This window comes from Crocodylus porosus, unplaced genomic scaffold (assembly GCF_001723895.1).
Source record: "Crocodylus porosus isolate Cpor-Errol unplaced genomic scaffold, CroPor_comp1, whole genome shotgun sequence".
Lineage (NCBI taxonomy): Eukaryota > Metazoa > Chordata > Crocodylia > Crocodylidae > Crocodylus > Crocodylus porosus.
This window is the reverse complement of record NW_017728931.1, coordinates 29,123,613-29,150,631: the sequence shown is the minus strand read 5'-3', so window position 1 is coordinate 29,150,631 and position 27,019 is coordinate 29,123,613. Positions and strand designations below refer to the sequence as shown.

General features: G+C 39.8%; 1 protein-coding gene across 9 annotated transcripts in view; it reads left to right on the top strand.

Annotated features, from left to right (window-relative positions):
* Window positions 1-27,019, top strand: part of PLEKHA5 (pleckstrin homology domain containing A5) — a 259,545-nt gene that overhangs the window by 148,652 nt on the left and 83,874 nt on the right. For all 9 annotated transcript variants that reach the window (XM_019544474.1, XM_019544472.1, XM_019544475.1 and 6 more), the window contains 3 exons: window positions 16,626-16,709; window positions 17,872-17,989; window positions 24,528-24,632. In XM_019544474.1, coding sequence (XP_019400019.1) covers window positions 16,626-16,709; window positions 17,872-17,989; window positions 24,528-24,632 — 307 coding nt within the window. The remainder of the gene's footprint in view (window positions 1-16,625; window positions 16,710-17,871; window positions 17,990-24,527; window positions 24,633-27,019) is intronic.

Here is a 27,019-nt window from a genome sequence, read left to right as displayed (position 1 = left end):
GTTTATCTCCTTTCCCATTTTGCAACAGGAATTAATGAAGAGACACTGTTATACACTCATTTTAGCATTGTTTTACAGTTTGAGTTGCTTGTTTTTATTTTTAATGTTGCCCTGAGGAGTTCATGGGACTTGAAAGTAGCAGCAGGAAGGGATATATAAGAGGAGGGTAAAAGTAAGTGAATTATATTTTATGACAAGTAAACAGTTTTGAGTGTGTAAGGTTAAAAGTGCTTGACAGAGAGCATGGGGGAAGTGAGATATATATATTTTGAGGAGGAGTTCTGAGAGGAGTGAAAAAGGACAAAACAAAGGCTGTCAAGGGTTGCAGGAAAAAGCACAAAAATGTGACTAGAAACAGGGAAAAGGAATGTCAGGAAGGGTGTGGGGGATGAGTGAACTTTGAGATACAGTATTAAGGATAGAATATTAAGGGTAAGAAGTTGAAACAACTTCTGTGAAAGGTACAGGAAGCTAATGACGTGACTTTGGGTCAGAGGGGAAAGGGGAAGATCTTTGTTGCTATTGAACATTAGAATAGACTTGGGAGAGTTGAGGAAAACAGAGAAGGGACCTACAGTAGTTCACATGAATAAATCATAGCATCACTTCTGGCAGTTGACAGAAATTCTTGATTTCACCAAGGTATAGTGAAGATCAAAATCAAGGAAAGTTCTGATGGGAACTAGATTGCTTTTTCTGCTGCACTTTTGTCTTATAACTGCTCTTGATAACACCTGTTCTCTCCTAGATTACAGCCATCTTCCATTCCTTCAAGCGGGCTTTATTTACATGGAATTAAAACAAAACTTTTCCTTCCCATTCCCATCATTTAACTTAACCTGTCTGCTGCTTTTTCATACCTGGTGACAGGCACTTAGGGTGTTTTTACATGTGCTCTTAGGGTGAAGGGGGGCACTTTAATTGGAGTGGCTTTGAGTCCCTCTGATTAAAGCACCTGTGTGGTCTCATGTATCAGTGTCCCTGCACTTCAGAATGGTGGTGGAGGCTCTTTAACAGCCTCCCTGCACGGAGTCCAGGCCCAGCTCCCTGTGGTGGCGGTGAGTGGGGACTGTCCAAATCTCCAAACCTTTCTCCAAATTGTTTCGGACCTTCTTACTGGTCTTCTGATTTGAAGATTTGGCCGCCGAATCAGGCCGAACCTCCTCCAATTCAAATATGCACCCAAAGCTTTGCACAGCCCTATTGTTTAGTATCTGAAACATAAGAGAGTGGCACTGTGTGGTCAATTTATTATTAATTTGAACAAATGCAGGCCAGAGCCACTGGATCCTGCTCATGATTTTTTGGGCTTTGAGTACATTCATCCTCCCCTGCTTCTCCCAGGCCCCACCCTGCTTCCTGGCTGTGTATAGGCTCAGCTAGCTTCCAGCCATTGAGGTCTGCACTGGGGCTCAGGAGCTGCAAACTGTCTGTGCTACTACTGCTGCTCTCTGCTTCCCCTCTCCCCCTGCATCTCTTAGCTGCAAGGTGGGCACAGCTGGTAGCTGCCCAGGCACATTACAGTTCTCCATGGGTTGAGGCCATGTTGTAGCCAGGGGGAGGGGAAAGTGGCAGTGGTGTGGGCACACTTGGAAGTTGCCTGGTCCTGAAATGGCTCCTTTGCTTGAGCCCATGCCAGGCCAGACAGCCAGGTGTAGGGGCCATGCAGCTTACAGCTGCACCTGCAACTGTTATAGCACTCCCATCTTCCCTTGACTGCATCATGGGCAAAGCTTCAAGCCAATGGGGAACTGCACTGGAGCTGAACAGCTTCCAGCTGTGTTGATGCCCATGCTGCAGCTGGGAGGTGGGGGGAAGGGAGAGAGGAGTGAAGAGAAGCAGTGGTAACACAGATGCAGTTTCCAGCTCAGCAGCCCCCCACCAGCTGGAAGCTGAGCCTGCACTGGGAGGAGTGGCAGTGGTGGCATGGGAACAACTTCCACCTGTCTGGGCTCAGTGTAGGTGCAGGGAAAACTCCCTCCCTCCCCGTCCCCATCACTGACATGCTGCCATATCTTCCCAGCCCATGCTGCACTGGAGCTGGGTTGTTTTGGGCCACAGCTTCTTAAAGGCTGCCAACCACTATTTTAGACTCTTGTTACACCTTTATTCCCAATGTATTTGCAAAATGCTTTACCAAGCCAGGAATTCCAAATGTAATTTAATTCTTAATTTCCAATCCTAAAATACTTTGCATAGTTGCTAGCCTTGTTCAACAGCTGCTCCATTCCACCTCAGATACAGCTGTGTTTCTAATTGTGACTGAAGTACTTTGTGTGAGAGCATTACATTTTTGTTTTTCAGTTGGGTATATCATGCGCCTGGCCCTCTATTTTGTTCAGATTATCTGGATGTCTGTGAAATTAATTAAGAGTTATGGGACAACGTGGCACATGTTCTGGCAAACCAGACAAAGCTGTTGTAAGATCTAAATTTAGTCCTCCCTCCTTTCAAACTCCTTTCAGAATTTGGCAGCTTATTAAGTCTTTTCAGTGAGTTATTCATTTCAGATGCACCTTGATTAATGAATATTTTGGGTAATTGAATCAATAAGCAAAAAGATAGATACTGTCATTTTGCTAAGTATGAAGATAGAGGTAATTTGCTGTCTTGTTCTGATGGCTGATGGGGCACTCCCAGAGAGTGGTGGTGGACAGGTCGTACTCAACCTGGTGGGATGTGAATAGTGGGGTTCTCCCGGGCTCGGTCCTGGGGCCTACGCTGTTCAACATCTTTATCAGCGACTTGAATGAAGGGGTGAAAAACACATTGTCCAAGTTTGCCAATGACACCAAGATGTGGGGAGAGGTAGGCACGCTCGAAGGGAGAGAGAGGCTGCCATTAGATTTAGACAGACTACAGAAGTGGGTGGATGGTAACAGGATGGGGTTCAGTGTAGGTAAATGCAGGTGATGCACCTTGGGAGAAGGAATCCACAGCATACATACAAGCTGGAGAGCTCCCCCCTTGTGAGCACAGAGGCGGAAAGGGATCTTGGAGTCATTATAGACTCCAAGATGAACATGAGCCGCCAATGCCAGACCACAGCCAGCAAAGCCAACTGCACCTTGTGCATCCAAAGATGCATCTCAAGCCAGTCCAGAGAGGTGATGCTCCCCCTCTGTGACACTGGTCAGGCTGCAGTTGGAGTACTGCATCCAGTTCTGGGCGCCACACTTCAAAGGGGATGTGGCCAACCTGGAGAGAGTTCAGAGGAGGGCCACCCGCTTGGTTGGAGGGCAACAGGGTAGGCCCTATGAGGAGAGGCTGAGGGACCTGAACCTGTTCAGCCTCAGCAACCAGAGGCTGACTGGGGATTTGGTGGCTGCTCACAAACTCATTAGGGGAGATCAGCAGCAAATAGGAAGGGCCCTATTCCTCCCAGCAGCACCTGGGGTGACGAGGAACAATGGCCAGAAGCTGCTGGAGAATAGGTTCAGGTTAGAGATTAGGAGGCACTGTTTCACTGTTAGGATGGCTAGGATTTGGAACCAACTTCCTAGGGAAGTGGTCCTTGCTCCTACCTTGAGTAAATTCAAAAAGAGGTTGGACGAACACCTGTCTGGGGTCATGTGATCCCAGCATGTGCTCCTACCAGTGGTGGGGCATCAGACTAGATGATCTGTTCATGTCCCTTCTGACCCCTAACTACTATGAAATTTCCCCCCACAAAATTGGCCATCTAAAATTGGGGTATGTGACTTAAGCAGGGAAGCTGTTTTTTTCCCCCCCAGAATAAAAGCACTTCACTTTGATTTCTTCTCCACCCAAAGCGTTAAACCAACTGGGAGCAGCAGTGGCATTGCTGTTGAGGCAGCAAAGGGAGTCAGTTGACTTTAATGGCTCATTGCTCTTCATTCCACAGGTGCTAACCATCATCTTTCCTTTTTAATGATTCAGTGTTCCACTGATTAAGCTAACCTGGCAATTTTGCTGTCTGCTGGTTGCTCCTGGCTTGTTTATATCAGCTGTACGTACTGTTTTTATGAGCTCTCTTCAAACTTGCAAATTTGTTCAGGGAGCCAGTCTTCATCAACACCTAGAGTTCGAACTTCTGGTTTAGCAGGAAAGGGAGGGTGAGTGAGTTGAAGATTAGGTTCTGTGCAGCCATATTCATGCCCTATGCAGCCATAATTTTAGGGGGAAAAATTCTTCATTCTGCCTTCCTCAAACACTGTGCATGTCTTTTTTAGGAGTGTGTGATATGCAAGTAAATATGGTAAAACTTGTTCTTGGAATTGTGGAAAAATAGTGCTGGAAGGGACCTCATAGGTCATCTAGTTTAACCTACCATCAAACTAAAGCATCTTGACCATCCCAGATGCAAGTTGTTTAACATGCTGCTACAAACTTTTTAGTGAGGGAAATTCCATGCTTGTAGATAATCTGTTCCAGTGCTCAGGCAGCCTTATAGTTAGCAAGATCTTCCTAATAACTAACATTAATCTCACTACAATTTATGCCCATTAGTAATTGTTTTGTTCCCTTTTTATTGAAAGATTTTTGCAAATGCCCTCTGTCTTTCTCTCTTAGACTAAATGTCACAGGTCGCATTTTCTAGACCTCTAATCATTTTTGTTGCTCCTCTTGGACTTTTTCCAATTTATCTATTTGTCCTTGAAGTGTGGTACATAAAACAGGACACAGTTTTTGAGATGAGGCTTCACCAGTGCCAGATAGACTGAGAAAGGCCTCCCATGACTTGGGTGTCTTCTGTAGACCATCATCCAGTCATCAGGGCAATCCCCTTACTGTTTTGTCTCTTCTACCTTAACCCAGAGACTTTTACCTTAACCTGCAGAAAACTTAACAATATCTTTAACTAGATAACATCACCTTCCTTGTATCCTTCCTGAACCTGTAGTACCTTTCCATGTCAATCTGGCAGTCATGTGAACTACTTCACTGAGTGTTTCAGTTAGGTGACATTTTGTGCATGTACTAAGACTTGTATTTCCTCCTGCTTATTCCCCACCCTTTTTTTTACCTCAGGATCTATGAAGTATCATAAGTGATTAGCTGATTACCCTGGTTATTTCCTCCTTATGATCTAGTTTAAGATCGCCCTTATTGCTTTCTCATTCTCAGCCTTTAACCAGATAACTTTGCTCTTTATGTGCAGGCTTTTGACTTGATCCCCTATTGAATCAAATTGAAAGCCCTTTCCTTTAGATTCCCAATCATGTGTGCAAGATGTTCTTCCCATTCTTTGGTAGGCAGATCCCATACCTGCTCATTGGCCTGCTTCCTAGTCTGCTCCCAATAGTCAAAGAAACCAAAACGTTGTTAACAGTCTGCAGTAGCCGTGTGTTGATTTCCAGGGTTTATCTGCTCCAAACTAGACCTTTACCATTGAGAGAAGGCCAGATGGGAACAGAATGCAAGTTGTTTTCCCCCTTAATTTGCAGAATTCTGTAGTAATTTATGATGTGCCTAGGGTAATGGCCAGCAATATGAGTATGTACTGGGATGGGCACTATGGGGTAAGAGTTAGAGTACTGCTTGCCAAGAAATGTTATTTAAAATGTGACATCCACAGTTTGACTGTGAATGTGATGCGTAGTAAGAAAAAAAAGAAAAAAAAGCAGCACACGCACAAGCTTCTCTCCCCAAAGTCCTAATGGGGTAACGATTCTGTTATGCTTTCATGTGACTCTGGTATATAAATGGTCGCATTCTCTTCAGAAGAGAATTGACCTTCGGACAGCATGGGGATAAGCAAAAGTTGTAAATCTCTACCTACTTTTACCACAGCACACAGCTACTCCACAGGTATTGCCAATGTACGTGTTCTTACTCTGTAATACATAAAAGCTAATCTGCAGACGTGACCTTCTTTCATTGTATTTTTACTACAGAAAGTGCTATAATTGGACTTTTAGGCTTTAAACACTATTTGCATGGTTTGTAGACTAAAGTTGCTTTAATGATTAAGAGAGAACTAAAAGGAAATGCTGTTGGGATGACCTTGTCACTGTGCAGTGGTGATGCAAGTGCTTATGTAATAGACTGAGATGGAAATATATGTCAAAATAATTATGAGAACTAGTCATTTTAATGCACCCCCTGCACCCTCCCTGTGCCGCGTGTCTTGACATGCATCACTTTCAGGAGCATCAGTGGATTCCATTGTGAAGGCCAGGACATGCTTAGAAATGCACCCTACCTCCCCCCAGCACCTCCCCCTGCACCACATGTATTGACATGGAATCCATTGATACCCATGAACGTGATGCATTGTGAAGGGCAGGACATGCTTAGAAACATTGCGACTTGGTCTGGGAAAAGTTTTTTGAAGCTACTTTTATAGCTGCTGAGTTTTAATAAAGATAGTCTGCATAAATAAATCATTAAGAAAACTATTTAACATTTACTAAGTTTCAAGTTACAAATTATCAGTCACTACCACTTTGTGAAAATGTTTTTGCTCATATAATTCAAAAGTTTGAGTTCAGTTTTTCTTTAGAAAAAAAATTCGTTAGTTAATCACTGGAAGTCTTTCATGGTGCTTCTAATTCTTTGAACTTCTTCAGGTAAACCTTTAAGGAATGCTCAGATGTCAACTGGAAGGTGTGAGCATGGTAGGTATAGCTGTGCATGGCCTTTACACTTGCCCACAACATATTTTTTCCAGCTGTCTAAACAAAAAACAATGTATCTGTGATTTTTGTTATAAAATTCACGTGCAAGAAAATATTCTTTAGCTACAGTGCAATGCCAGGATAATATATGATGTGAATTATGCAGAGTTCAGAAGATAGATATTCTTTTTATGATAACAAAGATGTGTAACAATGTCTCAGTTTCATACACCTTACCTACTTGGGGCTCTTTGGTCTGTTACAACTTTTACTGAATAATCATTCCTTCCATTTGTGAGAAAATAATTATTTTCAGTGTATTTCTTCATGACTAATCCCACAAACACTGAACGAAGCCTGTAACGGTGTATGTAGAGAGTGTTTTTAATGTTTCTGCTTATTTACACGAGAAATGTGAAAAGCATCTCACTATTGCAGAGACAGGATGTTGTTGAACTTAAAGGTCAATCCAAAGTACTTGACCTTGTGCTAACGATGCCCAGATGTCTAGCAGGTATTTCAGAAGATCATGTTAATGACATGAAATTTGGTAACAGGAGTTTTCCATTTTAATTTAAATTGCAAATTTGCAGTTGGATTTAAATCTGTTTTTGGAAAAGTAAAAGTGTTGCTTGTAGCAAAAGCAATCATTTTTTTTCTGCTGACCTCTGGGAAAACCTATTAAGAAGAGTCTGAGAACAATGAACTGTAGAAGTAGCATAGCAACTGGACAGAAGCAACATGGACAGCAAACTTCTAATTTATGTTGAAGTCCTGTTTTGAATTAAGGCTTAAAAAATAAAACACATGTCTAGAGAAAGGGGTATATCCAAAGAAATAAACAAACTCACACTGCATCAAGATTAGTGATAACAGGAGTCATATATTAGATATTCCATTGTCTACCAAGCAGATGGGTAATATGTTATGTGAATGCACTGAAAAGTGGAAGTGGAGGAATGAAAAGAAGTAGGAGTTCCAAACTGATATTCTTAACAGTAGAGAAAGTGAGTCCCTCTGCAGAAGACTTTCATCAAGACATGCTTTGAAAACATCTTTTTTACTCCCTCCTGCTCGAGAGTAAAACTTTCAATATACATCTGTTTTGCAGTGAAGGTATGCTATATCGTTTCCAAAGTTGTTGTATAAAAAAAAAAAATCCCTTAATTGAAAAAAGGCTCATAATAGATGGGTATTTGACTACTGACTAGAAAGTGCTTACATGTGCTATTTACAGTGCAGTGTGGCATTACATTTTTAGTAAAATGAAAGAGTTTGTACAACCACAGACCACATCCTTGCTAGCAATTGTGTGTAGGGACTGCAATGATGTAAACTTTTTTTTCCAAGCTCAAGCAACTTTTTATTAGGTAACTATAAGTTACTGCATATATTTCAATTAGAAATGAAAAAAAAGTGGTTTGGAAAGCAGCTATCATGGGCAGGAGATGCTGACTGGCTCTTTTTCTCGTTCAGAAATATGAAACACTGTACAGAAGTTGAATAAAGCTTGGTCAGGCTTCCCCTCCTTGTCTCCAGTTTAATTTTATGTCTGCATGTCTGTGTAAAAGTCTGGTATATTTATAAAAGAGAAGAGGGTTGAATCTAATGTAATGGTACTTTTTCCTGGAATTTGTTTTCTGTTTTTTAAGCAAATGACAAGTCTAATGTTACATGTATAATATTGCTTTTCTTGTAAAAGAAATGAAGGATTTGTAAAGTTTAAGTATTGTTGAATTAGTAGGCAATTTATAGGAATTATTTTCTTGTTTTCTAAGAATCAGGTAGGAAAACAGAATTTGAGTTTTACCAGCCTTACATAAGATCTATCCCTCAGGGATTTGGTGTAATGCTGTCTTAAAATAATACCTGCTTAAGCTTGTCAAAAGAAAAAAGTAAGTTTTTAAATAAAAAGGTGTTTTTTAGTTACTAGCATTATGTTATGTTTTTGTTTTGTATTTTTGCAGTGAAGCAGAACTCACTTTTTGCTTTGATAGTTTCATTGGAAATGAGCAAATGAGAAGACATTAGCACACCATAATGTGCTTGTGAGAGTAACACGCCGTAATGTACTCAAAGTAAGGGCTCCAGAAAAGCATTGAAGTAGGAACTTGTTTCAGCAGGAGAAGGCTAGATCTCTCCAAGTTCTGGCAGAGTTCCATCTCTTGTTAGCACCAAGAACTCAACCAAAAGTTACTGAAGAAACCCCAAACCAAATATCCTAGTCCTGATCTTTGATCTCTGTTGGTAATTCTGGCTGGCCTGCTCAATGCCAAATAAAAGCTGTTCTAAGCCCTCACTTTTCTCTAGTTTTGCATCCTTCTGTGCTACTGCTCTGTGTTTGTTTCTTTCCATTCGACCTACCTCCAGTATGGTAACTATGGGTGGGTAACCAAAAGCCCCATGTGCTAAGAATGTGGTCCTGCTGGATCCTTGTGGCTTGGCTTCATGGTCAATGAATTCTTGGTGGCTTGGTCACCCTATGTGTACCTTATGATCTTTGTTGAAGAGAAATGTACTTGGGAGCATATTAGCCCCTACACCGCTAAGGGAGGAGACTTGTAGTCTGCCTAGAAATGGACTCTGACAACATAACGCTCATTTTTCCCTTGCACCCAAAAGCTTTCTGCTGTTGGAATGCATTGCTACTGGAATAATTGAATGACAAAGCAGTACTGTATTATGTTTGTATCTGAAAACAGATGGATATTTGTAACTTTCTGTATTACGTGTCTCTTGTAGCTGTTGCTTTGGATCTTTGTTTCTCATTTGGCCTCATGTAAATTGGAACACTGTTTATGTAGACTTAGTGAGCATCCTACAGTTAAAACAAGGTTGATTAGGAGGGATAAAAGAGATTGAACAGAAGTGATGAATTGTACTACGCATTTTACTCAGAGCAGGGACCAGATTGTGTTTGCTCTGATAGAAAGATAGGAAGGAAGAGAAGTAGAAGTAAGAAGGCAGCAATGCAAAATAGGGATTGCAATGACTTGTAGACCTGAAAATGGAACTTCCCTGATGGTTCCCATGTTGACAAGATTAACTGAGTTGTGTTGGATTTTATGCTAAATGGTTCCAGATCTTGCACTGTTCCAAAGGATACATTCAAACTTTTGTACTTTCCCAGATGTATATGGTAGAGGTCAAAGTATGCTGTGGTAAACTGGAGTCAGGTCTGTAGCTGAGAAACAGAATTTTGCCCTAAGTTATCTTAAAAATCATACTTGAGTCTTGACTAGTTTTTTTAATGGTGGCCATACATGAGCTGTACTGGGACCAGGAAAAGAATATCTGTGACACACAGGGGAAAAAATGTATGGGCATATGTGACATATCTCATCCTGGTGTGCCCATGTTTGGAACTCTGTACATACCAATGGCATGTTTAAATGAATAACAGCATAATGACTGTAATGTAATACACTGTACCTGATGCTACATACATTTTGATTCTAGAAATTTTGCTTTTAGATGACTATATTGTTCATACAAGTGAACTCCTGGCACAAAAATAGTTTTGGCAAGTCCAGGGCAATCATTACGCTGGTTTATTGAAGTTACCGTGAATGGACTTCCAGCCTTAACTTTGACAAAAGTATTACTGATAGGTGCATATTTATCTCAAGTGCTATATTTCTCCTTAACCCCCCCCCCGCCCAAATGTGTTAACAAACTGACTTCTAACTGCTTAAATCCACTGTAACATTCCTTATTTACCATGCAGTAAAAGTACAGATATGTAAAAGTGCAATATTTTGTAACTTTGAATGGCAGTTTTGGGATTGCATAAAATTTGAAAATAAATGTGCAGAGGTTTTAAAGGGAAAGGATTTTTGCTTAATTTCCACTGAGGGAAATTTATATGTTTTTGTCCTAACACAATATGAAAAGTATTATGCTTGTGTAGGGAGGTAGAGTAAACTTTTGTGGTCACTGAAGACTATCTCAATCGAATGTAGTAGAAATTGCAACATGCATATGATAGCATTTAATGAAACCTTAGAAGTCATGAAGTGATTGATGACGGTTATAACTAAATGGCTAAGGCTACTGTTATATAGGTATGAGAGATGCTATTGAGGGATTGTAGAAGTATCTTAAGAACTCTGGTTAAAATATTAAATAAAATACCAAAATCAAAATATGTTGTGTACTTCCAAATGAAAATATCTGTGCTTTAATCAACTCATTTATGTACCTTTTTAAATCCACTGCATTTTTATTAGAATAGGCTGACCTTCATTTTCAGTTACCTCTTCATTATGTGCTTTATTTGTGATAAAGAGCTGAATCGGTATTGGGGAAATGTTCTGCATCACAACTGCATACATTCGTAGGTTCGGGGGTGGCTGTATTTTTCACTGTTGAATATTTACGGAGTCCATGTTAATGGTTCTGTGTACTTTTTCCACTAATATTCAGTTATTAGACTGGTTATTAGTTATGTATCTGAATATCAGTTTGAAACGTAAGGTGATGTTTTTATGACTCTAGAAATGTTAAACCAAAAATGATCCTCAAAAGTGTGCAGTCTTCCAAGTTCACTCCCTTTGCTCTACACTTGATGTTGCCATTTTATTTTCCCTAACTCCATGACTTCTGCCCCCCTTCTGAGTCGTGTTGGATTTTGTGCTAAATGGTACCAGATCTTGCACTGTTCCGAAGGATACATTCAAACTTTTGTATTTTCCCAGATGTATATGGTAGAGATCAAAGGATGCTGTGGTAAACTGGAGTCAGTTCTCTAGCTGAGGAACAGAATTTTGCCCTAAGTTATCGCAGGGCAAGATAGCCTTAGGACTAGGGACAGAAGTTGCCCATAAATCAGTTTAAGTGACCAGAAACTGATTTAAACCTGTAACAACATAAGCTCAGTGCACATAAACCAGTTTCAAAATGACTGAAACTGGTAATGACTGAAACTGGTTTAAGATGAACCTGGTTGAATGTAGTATCAGACTTAACTGATCTGGATCAAGCCAGTTTATGCAACTTCTGTCCCAGACCGCTGCCTGGTTTCAGTTAAACCAGAGTCCTTCATCATCCTAACATGCTCTGCAGCCATGGGCTGGGCTGGGCTGCACACTCTGCTCCAGAGATCAGGGCAGGCCCTGCCCCTCTGCTCCCTAGCCCAAGCATGGGCAGGGACGTGGCCAGATGCATTCCAGCATGGCCCCGTCAAGGTAAGGTAGGCAGGGAGGGTGTTAATTCTTCCCACCTTCCCCTCTCCTCCCCACCCCTCCCCACCACAGCCAGGGTCTGCCTGTTTGAGGGCGAGCGGCAGCGGTGGAGACCCTAGCTGCAGTCCCTGGGTTCAGAAGGGATGGAGGGAGGAATTAATTCCCTCCATCCCTGCCCCTTTCCCCTTAACAGGGCCATGCCAGGACAGCATCTGGGGCCAGGCAGTACCACACAGAGCCCCTCTGCCCCACCCTGCTGTGGGTGAGAGGGGGAAGGAGGAAGAGTCCCCCTCTAGGGCTGCAGTGGAGCTGTGTGCCCAGATAGCTCCTGGCTGTCAGAGAGCCACTGAGGCAGGCAGGGCTTTCCCCCTTCTCCTCCCCTGCCACAGGGGTCTGTCCATGCCCTTTCTCTGGCCACGCTCCTTCTTCCCCGACCTTCTGAACCTTGGTGAACATTATCCCTGGAGAAAATCATCCATCAGCTTAAAATCATCTCTTCAGGACAATTTCAGGATGGAAAAATTGAGCTTTTGCCCTCATTGGACTCCATATTTGGGAGCAAATTTCTCCTACTTACTTGGAGGGGGCAAAAAAAAAATTCTGTAAAATTGGAGGGAAAAAAGGAGAGTGCTTCAAATTGAGTACAGCAGGGTTGTCAAAAATGTGGTCTACAGACTGAATCCCAACTGTGGAGCTACATCATTTGGTCCCTCATGCTGTCCCACCCCCATGCATGCAGAGATTGCAAAATGCAGTGGATTTAAAGATACGTGGATGGCCCCATGTGCTGCATGCAGCTCTTGCTCCAGCTTCTGTCCCAGAGCGGTGGAGTGGCCGCTACGTGCAGCTTGGCCCCAGAGGGCCGCATGCCACTCTAGGGCCATGCCACATGCCGCAGGGGCTCTGGGGTGCCTACTCTGGCCACTCCAGGACATGGGCTGGAATGCAGGGCTGGTCTGTGGGTCCAGCTGGCCTGCAGAGCAGCCCTGTACTGCTCATCCAGCCTTGGGGGCTACCTGAATTTAGCACACCTGTTTGACACTAATATTATTAACTTAGTTCTCTGCAAACTGAGTTATCCATCATTTCTCTGGTAGAAAATATAGGATCATAGAAATTCAGGACTACCAAGACCCACTACATCAGCATACATCCCATTACCCTAGAAGGTCATGATGTACTTTCCAAAAGAGGCTCCTTAGAGGTTAAACTGTTAATAATCTTTATCATAGCTAAAAGCTAGAGTGAGCACTTGTAGTTATTAACCCAGAGTTGATTTAAGTTTTACAGTGCACAAATCCCAACAGATAGCAGCAAGATTCTAAGCGCCAATAAATTTTCCATGGTTAAAAAAAAAAAAAAGAGAAGGTGGGGGGAGGGTCAAGAATTGGGTTATATTTTTATCTCTTTCCAGATTAGGTTTATGTGGATTATATCCAATATCATGTGGCAATGAAAGAAGCTTTAATTGTGTTTTGAAGGTTTTTGTGTGAAAGGGGACTTGTGATTAGAGCATGACTCTGAGAAATTGTGCAGTGATTAATATTAGGAGGGTTTTAGTATAAGCATCAACCAGGGAAATGTTCAGATTATCGTTATTACGTTAAGAATTTGGAAAGTGCGGTACAGAACAAGATTTGCAAGGTGAACAATATTTGCATAATTTGAAATTGTAATGAGTAATTTAAGGTTGGACAGCATAGCAAGAAAGTCAGTGGCTGTCATCCTGTAAGTGGCATAAACTTCTGTTCTGATCCTGCTTTGTGTTTGCTAAACTTCTGCAAAGTTTATGTTCAGGTTGAAATTTTCCAGCCTCATCTTCTGTCCAGTGGAATTTTTAAGAGGAAGTCGGAACAAAACAGTTAACTCCATCACACAGGAGATCATAGCGTGTGTGTGTGTGTGTGAGAACACACACACACACACACACACACACACACACACACACACACACACACAAGCATTCATTTTTAAAAAACAAATTTCATTCAGGAGCTAATGCTGAATTTAAATTTACCATATAAAAATAAAGCAGAAGAAAGAATTGGTTAAATTTTCTCCATCTACTCTATATTTTTAACTTGCCTAATTATAAGAATGTTCACAAATTGGAAGACGTTACTTCAGAAAGAAAAATGGTGTTGGAGAGCCTTTTCCGTTGAACAGAAAAACTTTGTTTGATTACATGTTACAGTTTGAGGTGTTTTAGCATAATACAGTTGTTTGATTTGTAGGACTTTGGAAGCACCTGAAGATTTCATACTAGGTTCGTCTTCCAGTTCAACTAACAGGATTTATGCTTCCATACATAATTGAATAATTTTTTTTTCCATTTTCTTATACTGACTGCAGCGGAAGTTTAAATGACAGCAGATACTGTGACCTACCTAGGTACTTGACAACTCTCATTCCTATAGCATGTACTGACTCTCCAAATAATACTAGCAGGGAAGGGAAACATTATCACTATTTTATAGATTATCATAAAGGCTGCCTATACATATGGTCGGGGTAGGGGCACTTTAAATTGAGTGGTTTCTGGAGAGCCATGCTAATTAAAACACCTCACTGTCATATGTATTAAGCCCCTGCACATTTAAAAATAGCAGTGGGATGATTTCCCTAAAGCTTATTTGATGATGTTTAGATAGAATGCCTCCATGACCAGTTTTAAATGCACAGAGGCTTATGCATGTGATGGTGAAACCATGCTGGAGCGTTCTAATTAGAACACAAGCCAGTACGTGTATAGGCAGCCAACAAGATTAGGTGATTTTGTCTGAGATCACATAGTGCAATATCTATGACAGATAGTTGAATCCAGGCTTCAAAAAAATCATTAACCTCTCTTTGGCAAGACAACTAAGACCCTATTTCATACTACCCTTATGAACAAACATGAGACCACGCCCAAGTTTCACAGTTAAGCAGAGTAGGTGCCTCTGTTTCATAAAGGGGATCTGAGTTTTCTGTTCACCATAGAAAAACTTGGTAAAACCCAGATTTTCTCTTTTTAAGGGAGAAAAACCTGGATTTTCTCTTTTAAATGAGAAAAATGTGGGGAAAGCTGGGTTTCCTTTTCCAGGCTGGCAGAGTTCCAGGCTGCAAGGGGCTGGCGGAAGTGGGAGGAGGGTGGTCAGGTAGGGGACGCCATGTGCGTGCTAACATGCACGTGGCAGCCTGGAGAGCGGCTCCCTGCAGGTAAGCTGGGGGGGAGGGGAGGGCGAGGATTGAGGCCCCCTTAGTGAGGAAGGGAGTTGGGCAGGGCTGGGGCTGCTACCCAGCAGGGGTAGTGTGTGGGGCTTGGAGCCCAGGGCCATTTGTGGCTTTGCACAATATTGGGAAGAATTTAGGACAATGTTCTAACAGCATTTATCTCAATGTATTTCTTTTTGGTGAATTTATTTCACCTTATATCTGTGACATCTGTATTTGCTGTGATGCTGTAAACAATATTAAGAGATTGTGTGGCTGTGAAATGCAATTTATTTGTGCTCTGTTAAGTTGAAAAGAAACATGATATCATTTTGCATGTTTATTTAGGCTTTAGTCTGGGTTTTTTTTTCCTCTCATTTCTGGTTCTTAAGCATTTACAATGTTTCTTACCTATATGAATATCACTTCACATTTTGGAGTTTTAAATGGAAAATATCAAACTGCTAAATTAGGGGGAAAAATAGCTTTGCTTAAACTTCAGGTATTTCTTTTACACCTCTGCCTCTGTTGCATAATGGACATGGGCTTCCTCCACAAAATGATTGAAAAAATATTAATAACTTATAATTATAAGCTGATAGCATGATTTCAACTGCTTTTCTTACACATATACTGTTCAGCAGTAGCACCTACTAGACATCCAGTTTTACAGCAAGAATTTTCATTGCTGGAAATTTTCCATTTAAATTATCCTGTTGGGAGTTTGAATGCTGGAGACTCTAGCTGAGAAGAGGCATAGACTTCTGTAGGCCATGCTGGGTGCGTCTACATGAGATGTTTGCTGTGGTGCTGACTAATTAGCTATGTAGTAAAATATCAGTATGTACATGCGTGACCCTATTAGGTCTCAGTAGACAAATAAACGCTGCTACCGGGTAGTCTAGTGAAACACAAGAAGTACCTTGTAGCGCTGTTGTTTTGTGCACCGTGGCACATGTGTAGACAATGGCAGGGGTGGCTGGGGCACAAGGGTACTTCAGCATAGGGGCTGCCTACACAGGAGCCACCCTTGTGTCCAAGCTAGGCCCTCTGTAGCACTGTAAGCTGAGTCAGAACAGCCTTGGGTTGGCAGGCTGCTCTGAAGAAGCCCCAGGTCCCCTGCCAGCCCAGGGCTTTTCTGACCAGGCAGTGTGGGGGCTGGCTGTAGCACAGGGGTGCCCCAGTGTGGCACTGCTAATTGACTGTTCATACCCCAGTCAGCCCCTCGCCTCTGCAGCCTGCACAGTTGTCCTGCACACCTCTCCACCTGGGGTTACTTTGACCTGGTTCAGTGTGCTGTGGAGGGGCTGACTGGGGCATGAGGGTGCTCCTGTGCAGGGGTGGCCAGCAGGCAGCCCCTGCGCTGAAGCATGCTCGTGCCCCAGCCAGCTGTTCCACAGCATGTGGAGCCCCATTGGAGCAGCCCTTAGCTGCTCCAGTGGGGCTCCACATGCGCACAAATAAACTGAAGCAATATGCTCCTGAGTTTTTTCTGCTCCCAGGCACATGTTCATACAATAAGCTCGAGTTTATTCATGCACACCCAATGAAATCCTCGTAAACCTTCCTATTACCTTATCTGTCCATGGGCCTTTGTGTTATTCTTAAAAGAATTGCTAAGGTTCTAAATACATAGTTTTATAAATCCCTTGTCTTTTCTCCACAGCCATAATGAACGAAAAGTGACATGTAAACATCCAGTAACAGGACAGCCATCACAGGACAACTGTATTTTTGTCGTCAACGAACAGTAAGTGAAATACACTTAGAATATAAATTGTACACATTTTTAATCTGCTTATTTCATGCTAATCACTGACTTTTAATATGGACATAGCTATGTTAGTCTGAAGTCAGGTAGAAGGTAAGATAGGGTGGCAACTAATTCAGAGACGCATGAGCTTTCATAGGTAACAACCTATTTTGTCATACGCTTGGCTCCTAGCAACTGACAAAATTAGGTTGCTGCCTAAGAAAGGTTATAATTCAGTTTCTAAGGAGCCACCTGGCCCTGCCTTCTGCCTAATAAGAAAATTTAAATTTTTTTTTTCATATTTGAGTTTTTCTTACATTGCAAGTCTCTGACCAGAGTAGCACACTGAAGACTTATAAAGATGGTCCAGACTGGCTTCCTGTGTTTATTGGACTGTTTTTGTCAGTTTTGGGGTGCCATTTTTCACCTATTACCCTACCTTAATTTAATGGAGGAAAAGTTACCAGGTTTTTAGTGGAGTAGTCCAAGAGAATGCCAGAAGGTATGTTTTCAATGATCCAACTAAATCATTCTGGAAAAGTTGTTATTCCATAGCTCGTATAGCAACCAGTACTCCTTTGCCATTTAATGGTAGTTCCTTTGTTGCCCTGTTCAAGAGCTTTCTGAGCAGTATAATGGGTTTCTTCACTACTAATTGACTGTTCCTGAAATCTAAGTAAGGAATGACATTTTCTTAATCTTTCCTGAAGGCTTAAGGAAACCAAGAATTTATATGCAACATTAATCTCTTATCTTAAACTATCAAGTGCCTGAGTATTGTGCAACCTAAATTGTGCAGGACAAGTAGGTTAATTTTGAGACTGAACTGCACTAGTAGTTATAAGTGGTGTCATTTTTATGAAAATAAGATTTGTGGGTGGCATTCTCTTGCTGTTGTATGAATCGTGAATTTCTGTAGCTTCAAACAATATTTTAAGTGTTTCCAATAATAGATTTACTAGTAAATTTTGCTTGCTGTACAGTTTAATTGGCTTTTAAACATTTGGCATAGGTAACTTTGTCAAGAAATGTGAACTGCTAGCTTGCTTGAAAACTAGAAAGTAGGACACAGGCATTATTAGAGAACATCTAGGGATGTTTTTTAATAGTGGCCTGCACACACAGCAGGTTACAGTGTTATTGCATATTCTATTTTCAGAACTGCTGCAGCTATGACATCTGAGGAAAAGGACCGACCAGTGAGCACAATAAGTGAAGCAACTAACTATAATGTGACTACAGATTATGCTGTGCATCCAATGAGCCCGGTGGGCAGAGTAAGTCTTTTCGCTCCAACACTAATTATTTATTATTGGAATATTATTGTGTTATATTGGAAGATGCTGAAAAGAATCCTATTATTATAGAGAAGATTTGTGATTAATATTCAGTTTAAAGGCAAGAAACAAAGCATATGCTATCCCAGGGCATTTGACTCTTCATATGCTTAATTTGGAAGCTGAGGTGTTTGAAATGAGTTATCACTAAAGCTGTAATTTTTGTCAGATGTCTTGAAACTTATTTCTTTAACTGTTTGTGGTATCTGACATCTTTAACTCTGAGGAAATGCAAATGAGCAAATGTGCATTTGAGTGGGCAGATAACCAAGCAGGTGACTGTGCACAATTGCAAAACCTACAACAACTGACCAAATGAAAGGTATACAGAGATGTAACAATTTCAAGGGGAATGGTCACCATCCTTGAAGAGGCTATGAGGATGGCTGACATGGCAAAGGTTAAAACTTCGTTACTATTGGTGCTAGAAGTTGTAGTGCAGTGTTTAAGAGAATTGGTCAATAACAGACTGCATGTGAAATTTTGGGCGGTCTCCTACTTCTCTCTCTCTCTCTCCTTATAAAGTCTAGTTTTATAGTTAAAATACAGGGCTGCAAGTGTTAATCTTGAATTATGCTGCCAGTCTTGTTTCACTGATTTGGTCTTAGATGAATCAACTTTTATCTCTTCTGTCTCAGCTTTCCCAGCTGTAACTGTGGGGACAACGATGTGGTGGAGAAATATCTATATATCTATATCTAGAGAGAGAGAGAGAGAGAGAGAGAGAGTTCTCCACCACATCATTGTGTGTGTGTGTGTGTAATACACACACGTAATGGCATATATGTGAATGTATATGTGTATATGTACACACACCCCTCAGAATTTTCTTTCCACAAAACTATTTTTCAGAAAAATATTAGAATATCAAGAACACCAAGACAGCTTTGGTTAGTGGTGGCAGACAAGAGCAGTCCCATCTGTCTTCCACTCAGCAGCTAACGTTTCTTTTTCTTGAACATTTATGTATTCTCAGTTCCAAAAAAAAGTACAGCATCTCTACTACTATGTTAGGCATTGAAAGCCTGAATTTAGGAAAATGGTTCTCCAGCAAATAAATCGCATTTGCAACAGAATATATACTTTACAATGTCAGTGTTAAGTGAGCAGATTCTTTAATTTCAGCAGGTTTGCTTTATGTTTATTTTCTTTGTGAAAAAGTAAATATCCTAGGATTGCCCATAAGAAATAAGTCATTTTGAGCATTCAGGGCATTGTTAAAGCAGCTTTTGTTTTAAATGTCAAGTAGGTCAGGCAAAATGACCTACATTAAGACGAAAAAGAAGAGACTTCCAAATTCTGAGTAATACCGTAATCTAACTGCAACATCAGTGATTAAAAAAAACCCAACACTGCTAAACATGACCTTACAGTTGTTGCTAAGCCTTTTCAGGCAGCCAGCAAAAAGGAGCATGATAAAACTTTATTCACAGAACTGAGCTTATGACATCAGTTATGTTAATAGGAACAGAAAATTATTGCAGTAGTTATTTTGCAGGTAGATTCCTATATTCTGAGCAGTAAATAGCAGGGATAAATATTTATATTTCAGTTTTGAAAAGAGGTTCTATTTTGGAAATTGGTTTAAGACTCTACACTTAAAATTAATAAAAATATTACTATGCATGTTATTATGCATATGCATGACAGTATCCTGGAAGGAAATGGGGATTGGGCTGACTGTTGAATTAAGGCACTTCTCTAAATTTTGTGGTTAATGAGACTTTGATCTCATATAAGATTATGGGATTTATTGATATATTTTAGAAAAAGCAAATGGGTTTGGGTTTTGTACTTAAAACTGTACTAATTAATCTTTAGTAAATAGACTGCTTCAAATGTTTGTTAGAGACCTGTTCAAAAATAAACTTTTCCATTACTTCTGACAATTTTGTTGGTCCCATTCTCAAAAGACAAGTGTCTGCAATATAGAAACCAGGGTTGATAACTGCTCTGCTGCTTTGACAGTTCTAGTAACCTGTTGGGTTGAATGCACATAAAATATAAGTATGCCGTTTCATGCTTTGAAGTGGCTTTTCAATTATAGGTTTGAGGAATACTCTCAGAGCAATAAAAAAAAGTTGTTGCAATCATTTATACTGTCCTCTCCCTTAGAATAGACCTGCTTATCACCTAGAATCTGCATGCCATGAAAGAAAAAATACTGGGACGAATTATAGCCTACTGGGTAGACTCCCCGTGAACTGTGGAAAAGAAGAAAGCTGCATTTTGTTGCTTTGGGCACTGATGAAAACATTGGTGGTGATTTAATTGCTCAGAGTTACAAATAGTTCTATTTCAAGGAGTTATTTGGGAAATTTTCTAATTTGATTTGGAAGATGGTTAGGAATGAAGACAAACTGCAGGTGCAGCTACTAAAATGCAGTACAGACAATTGCAAGGTCTGGGAGTATAGTGTAACGCTGCTTTTCTATTAATAAAAAAAAAAAGAGTAGAATTAGCATAGCAACACTTGCAGAAAATTGTGTTCTCAGTCGGTACAAAGAGGGCTGATTAGAGTCTAAAATGATTATATAAAGGGTGATAAAAAAAGATTTGATGAAACCAAGCAGCAAGACTCTTGGTGAAGTGCCAGTCTTCCCACTTCTCTACCATTTTCCCTCTCCTGCCCCCCACTCCTCCCGCACCCCAGCAACAAAATGCAAGCAAAGTTACAGCATTGTGAAATTCCTACCAGAGCATTTATGACTAAACCTTTTAACAGCTTCTATCTACCTTGTTAACCTCAAAAGTAGCTTCTGAAAATGAAGCTACCCAGCCAATCCTATGGCATTAGGAAAGTAATTTTCTTTCCTTCTTTTATAGCAAGAGCTTCACATGCTTTGAGATAACTACAAGTATAGGCAGGGTGGGGTTCTCTGGCTACCTCTTCTTCAATTTCCCCATAATGTATGTAAGAAATAATGGTTATTAGCAGGTAAATAAAATTGTAAAAGTTGAAGGGTGACCTGTACAGCTGTGAAATGTCTCTACTATTTTTCATAGCTTTTCCAAACATGAGCAGATGACATGCCGCTTTTCAGGCTTATTACAGCACACAGGTCTCTGAAAAATAGAAAATAGTGCTGACCAGAGTTGTCTCTGTTTCTCTACTGATGCTTGGAACATTGCAGCAACAAACATCAGAACTGTTCACAAAATCAAAAAGCCTGGCTGCATCAGTTTTATTTTGGCAGGTTATTTTTCTTAACTCTACATTTTGAACAAAACTCAACTGGCAGAATTTCATTTAGATTTGCTTTTTCCTAATCCATAAACATCTATAAGAAGTGAGGTTTCTCATTCATCACTGAAATTTCTTAAGCATAATTTAAAATATTTAATAATTTCACATCTGTTCTTTAGATAAAGGCCAGGATTGTCAGTATGTGGTCATCTTGTAAATTAGTTTAACAGTATTGATTATAGTCCAATGGTTTAAATGCAAAAGATCTTGGGATCTCAGACCTCATTGTATATTGGGTGAGACTAGTATTATATTGCATATGATAAATTAAGTGTATAAGGGTCCTGAGCATGATGTTATTAACTATGATTAGAAAGCACTTGTAATTTATTGTTTTTGTTAATCAGACTGGTTATTTAGTGTTGGTAAGATGTATAATGAACCTGAAAACGTTTTTCTCTCTTGTAAAAATGAATGCGTACTTGGTTACCATACATTCATTAAAACCTGAATCTCTTGGAGATGTTGCCATTACTATTTGCTTGCTTGAGTACTTTCACAAAGATCACCTCTTTCTGTGGTTACCAAGTGCCTACCATTACTGCAAACAAAAAATAGGCAGGAAAACAAACCAGTATTTTTAGAGGGAACCAGAAGCAACTGTATGGCTTTCCATATACAGTATATACATTTGGTTTCTAAATTATCTGAATCTCTGAAGGGTTTTCATTATTGTTTTACATCATTCATGAACATTTTACAAACAAAACGAATATGAAGAGGCGTGTGCCCCCTTTCTTACTACACAGCAGAGTAGCTATGAGAGTTGTATTGTTAGTCCATGACCTTTACACTGAGATATCACTTAATTTTCTTCTTGTATGGTAGAAAACATTTATTTCAGAATCTGGTAAGATCACAAAACTATCAATGTAACAGATGTATGAATTATTTGAGCTTAGTGTTGTGTTGAAGATAGTCTGAGAGAAAATATTCTAAATGTATGGAAGTAATTAAACATCCTAATTTGAGTATTTGTCACAGCATCATCTGAGTTTTGGAATGCTGTTGTGTACTTATCGGGCCTGATCTTCAGTGTGTTTCATCTAAAGAATATTTCCCTTTTTATGATTTTCTTGGTTTCATGCAAAATAAAACTTGTGTCCCTAGCAACATTTACAGGTTCTCCTGAAGACAGAATTTACGGACTCTGAATGTTTAACTTATATTCAAAAAATTTGACTTTCATTTTGAATTAAGTCTGTGTTGTAAATTCTACGTTTTCTTTTGCCAAATCTATTTGTTTCGTCACTTGCAAATGAAATTGAAAACAGCCTCATCTCCCTTAATCTGTTTAAATAAGTGAAGGTATGGATTTCTTTGCTTTTCATGTTGTGGATTTAATCCAAACCTTTAATCCAGTTGTTGGAATTGAATCCTTTTTTATATTTTAAGAAGTTTTGTATGCTTCTGTTAACAGAATATTGCTGTTGGCAAAACCTGTACATTATTTTTAATGAGGTACCTTATGCACAGCACTGCTGTGCTGTTACATGTATTGTTACAAGGGTTTTCAACATTTTTTGGATTGGTGTACCCTCAGTGGCTGGGCGTGGTGGGGTGGGGAGGCGGCACATGGGTGTGGGGGAGGTGTATGGCTGAACATGGTGCAGTGGCAGCTGCCTGGCGCGAGCTTCCCCTGTGTCTGGCCAGGTGGGGGGCGCCTGCACAGGGTGGTACGTGGCAGCGTTCTGTCCCCACCCACCCGTACCCCCTAGGGCCTTCTCAGGTACCCCCGGTTGACAACCCTTGTATTACTATATTATCTGAAGTCCTTTGAAATCTAATCTAGTAAGTATCCTGTTCATTTCAGTAAGGTTGCTTAATAAAACTACTTTCTGACATTATAGAATTAGTAACAGACCTGTGATTTATGAAACTGACAGAGAATTATGCAATATTAGCAAACTTCCAAGAAAATACCAGCCTTATAAAAAATCAAAATGTGCAAACTTTATTGTTTTGTTGTAGTGTTTTCCTTCTTCCCTTTCATTGGCCACATCTCCAAAGCTGGAAGCATTAAGTAGCAATAGTATTAAGTCATTATGTAGAAAATTATGTCTGTCTTACAGACAGGGTGGTATTGTAGTAATGAGAAAATGGGTACATCAACTTTTTCTGAAAAGTGATTCCTGCTAAAATTATCCTTATCTTCTGTTCATTGCCAGCCTAAGATTACAACCATGTGGTTTTTTTTTTACTTTCTCTAATTTTGAGATGTCTGTTATGTTTCTCGTTCTCCTGGTCCATAAACTGCCCCACAGATGAAGTTTTAAGATAAACAACGCATTTTTTATTGAGGGCAAAGCTATAGTTGCCTGAACTCAGTACTTACTACAATGGCTTGTTTTTTTCCAGGTTATATATTTTGTTCCTGAATAGCCTGTATAAATCTGTTCTGAATTAAAGCCTCAGTGTTGTAATGCAGATTATACAAAAAAATAAATACTAAAATCTTGAGTTCTGGAGCATAAGGTTGTAGATAAAAGAATACTTGTTTTTTCATTTTATAAAGATCTTTCCTCTGAGAATTCTCTGCAAATATTATTTGAGGCTATAAAATACCATAGTGAAGTAAAGTTATCTCATCATTATTACAGATAGGTAAATTGAAACACAGTGACTTGTCCAAAGGGAAGCAGCAAAGGCTTGTTTTCTAATCCTTTTCTTGGTGAGTGAGAATTTCCCTGTCAACTTGCTGGGCCTCCAAGGAATTAATTTTTACAGAAGTTTGAGAATAAAAATAAGGTTTTCAAACTTTATGGTTGCAGCAGTGCCTTCCTAAATGGAAACTAGCTGTAAACTAGGACAATGTAATATTGTAAATTTAGGAAATCTCCCTATGGCCTCTGGAAACTGAGGATTTGGATCAGTAGTACTGTTGTTCTTTTAAACTCTCAAGTTTCTCTTTACTTGTATGTTACACTTGTTTTGACAGGGGGAAGACCCAAACCGGAAGTTGAGGCAGAGGCAAAATAAGTTATATTCCTTTTGTAGCAGCCAAGAGATTATGAATAGGGAGAATGTTGAGAAAGAAAGAGACAAAAAAAAAAAAAAGAAACAAATGTACTTCTTATTATGGATTATGAGAAACAAGCTTCATTTAGAGGCTGGGGATTTACACTATATCCTGCAAGAATCAAGCAGGCATATATATATATATATATTTGAAAACAGGCATGCCTTATGATTATGTGTAAATAGATTGTGATGCTAAATTTTGTATTTTAGACATCGCGATCTTCAAAGAAGGTTCATAATTTTGGAAAGCGGTCAAATTCAATAAAGAGAAACCTTAATGCACCTGTTGTGAGACGGGGTTGGCTCTACAAGCAGGTACTAATTTATTTATTTGTATATTTATTTAATGTGTTTGTTTATTACTTTTTTTGACTAATATATGGAGGAATTTTGAGAAACCTATTACTAAAATGTTGAAATGAAGGTAACTACCTTTCCTGTGGCATGTGTGTTGCTTTCATTTACTTGATATACCAGGTAAGTGAAATATGCTGTGAATACAAATGAATAAAGGCAGTTAAGAAGTAGAATGTCAGGCTTTTGTTTCTGCATTTCTTTAGGGAGAAAAGCACACTGCTATAACTAGGGACCTACTTATTTCGCAGTTTTGCAGATTTGTAGAAACTCTGGAATCCAGGATTGTCTGCAAAGTTAACAGAAACAAAAAATTTAAAAATGTAATGCCAGCTCCACATTGAGAGCCAGCAGTCCTTGCTGCTAGGAGGAGAAGGCACCAGGTGGCGGGGCAACACAAAGGGCAGCAGACAAGATGGCAGCCCCTAGGGTGTCCTTGCCAATCAGCATCAAGGAGCAGGGTAGTATTGGGGAAGTCAGCAGTCAAGATGGCAGCCACCACTTTGTCCCTTCTCTCCCTTGGGCTTCTCCCTCAATCATCACAGAGGGACAAACAAGCCCCTCCTCTCCCACCCCTGACCTCTCCACCAATCAGTGCCAAAGGGTGAGGCTGCCATGAAATGCCCACAAAATCAGCTCTGCAGGCCTCAAAAAACATTTTGTCATGCCACAATTTAAGTAAGTCCCTGGCTATAACTTCAGGTATGTGCTTCTGTCCATAGGCCCATCTTTTATCTTCCTCCCTCTCACACAAATACATACTGGGAATGTTCCACTAGGTTAATAGATCATAACCTTGTTGAGAAAATGGGGCAAGTATGAGTGGCCAAATATATTTCTATTTTTAATTCTGAGTCTGCTAGTAGAGGATAATTTTTTACTTGAACACCCCTAATATGCTAGTCTCACTGTGCTTTGTTAGTCACTAACGTTCACTTAGTGGGAGATTTTTCAAAAGCAGTAATGTCAAATTAGGTGCTAACTCCCTTTTAAAAGTTTATGGTTTAACTTCCATTTCTGCCTTTGAATAGGTCCATCCACCTGTCATGACTTCTTGCAATTGTTACCTTGCTCTCAGGCAAAGACAACTTATTTCTGGGTTTACCAAGTGCGTAGCGCAGCCTATTTAGAATCAAGGCACCACTCAGAAAATATCACTCTTAGCTTGCACTCATTTTTTGAGGATGGAAAAATAATGGAGCAATTCTTCTGTTGGAAAGAATTCAGACCACAACGGGTCAAAATGTTCTTGCTCCCATATGTTCCTCTTCGAAATCTTTTGGTTTATCTTATTTAGTTGTTTCCAAGCTAAACAGCACTGATATTGTGCAGCACCTTTAGAAGTATTTTGTTGTACACTGGCCTAGCACATTGCATATTACTAGAAACAAATGATAAGCAGGAAAACACCTGAAAAAGAACACCTGCATTTTAAAGCTTGTCTAAATCTATCCCAACCGTGCAGCTGGTCCAACAAAAGGTACTTCCCACAAAAATCTTCACCTCTTGCATATTTTCTGAACCACCATGGTATGGCTACAACATCACCCCACCACTATGAAGACAAACTAATATTTTCAGAGGAAAACACAAGTATCTATGTCTTTGTTCATATATTTGCATTGGATTATAAATTGCCATGGATAGTTAGGTTGGCTCTGACAGGATCATATGACCTTAGTAGTAGTTTTCTATACTTTTTGTGGGCTTATAACTTAAAACTGTTAACCAGTTACCTACATTAAACATAATTTGAACTTAATATGATGATTGTAGTAGTGATATTTGTCATTTAAGTGGATCTTTCCTGGTTCATCTATTTGTAGTGGGTAATAAAAGTCCATGATAAGGATGGGTTTCTCTGGGTTTTCCTCAGCATTACTTTTTTTATTTGAGGGGAAAAAAAACACAACTTGTTTTGTTTTTTAAAATTTGAGTTGTATCGGGTGGAAAAAATATTGGGCTAGAAAAAAGCTGGCCATATCAAATAGATCTTAACTCCTTTTAGTTATGTTCAAACCAGAAATAAAGATAAGTAAATAAATTAATGTATAGATCCTTAACTAAATTGTTTAGTGAATAGTAATAAAGCTAGATAATTATTTTGCTAAAATACATTGCGTTTTGTGGTTTTGCACAGGTACAGGATGGCAAAATTCAGCCTATAAAAAAAATTTACTGTCAGTGACAGGGGAAAGGCTTTTTGGACTTTTAGATTCCTGTTTGAATGTGAAGGCATGACATTTAAAGTTAGAGATAAGCTTGTTGTTTTTCATAGTTTCTAGGGTCGGAAGGGACCTGAGCAGATCATCTAGTCCGACCCCCTGCTATGGCAGGAAAGAGTACTG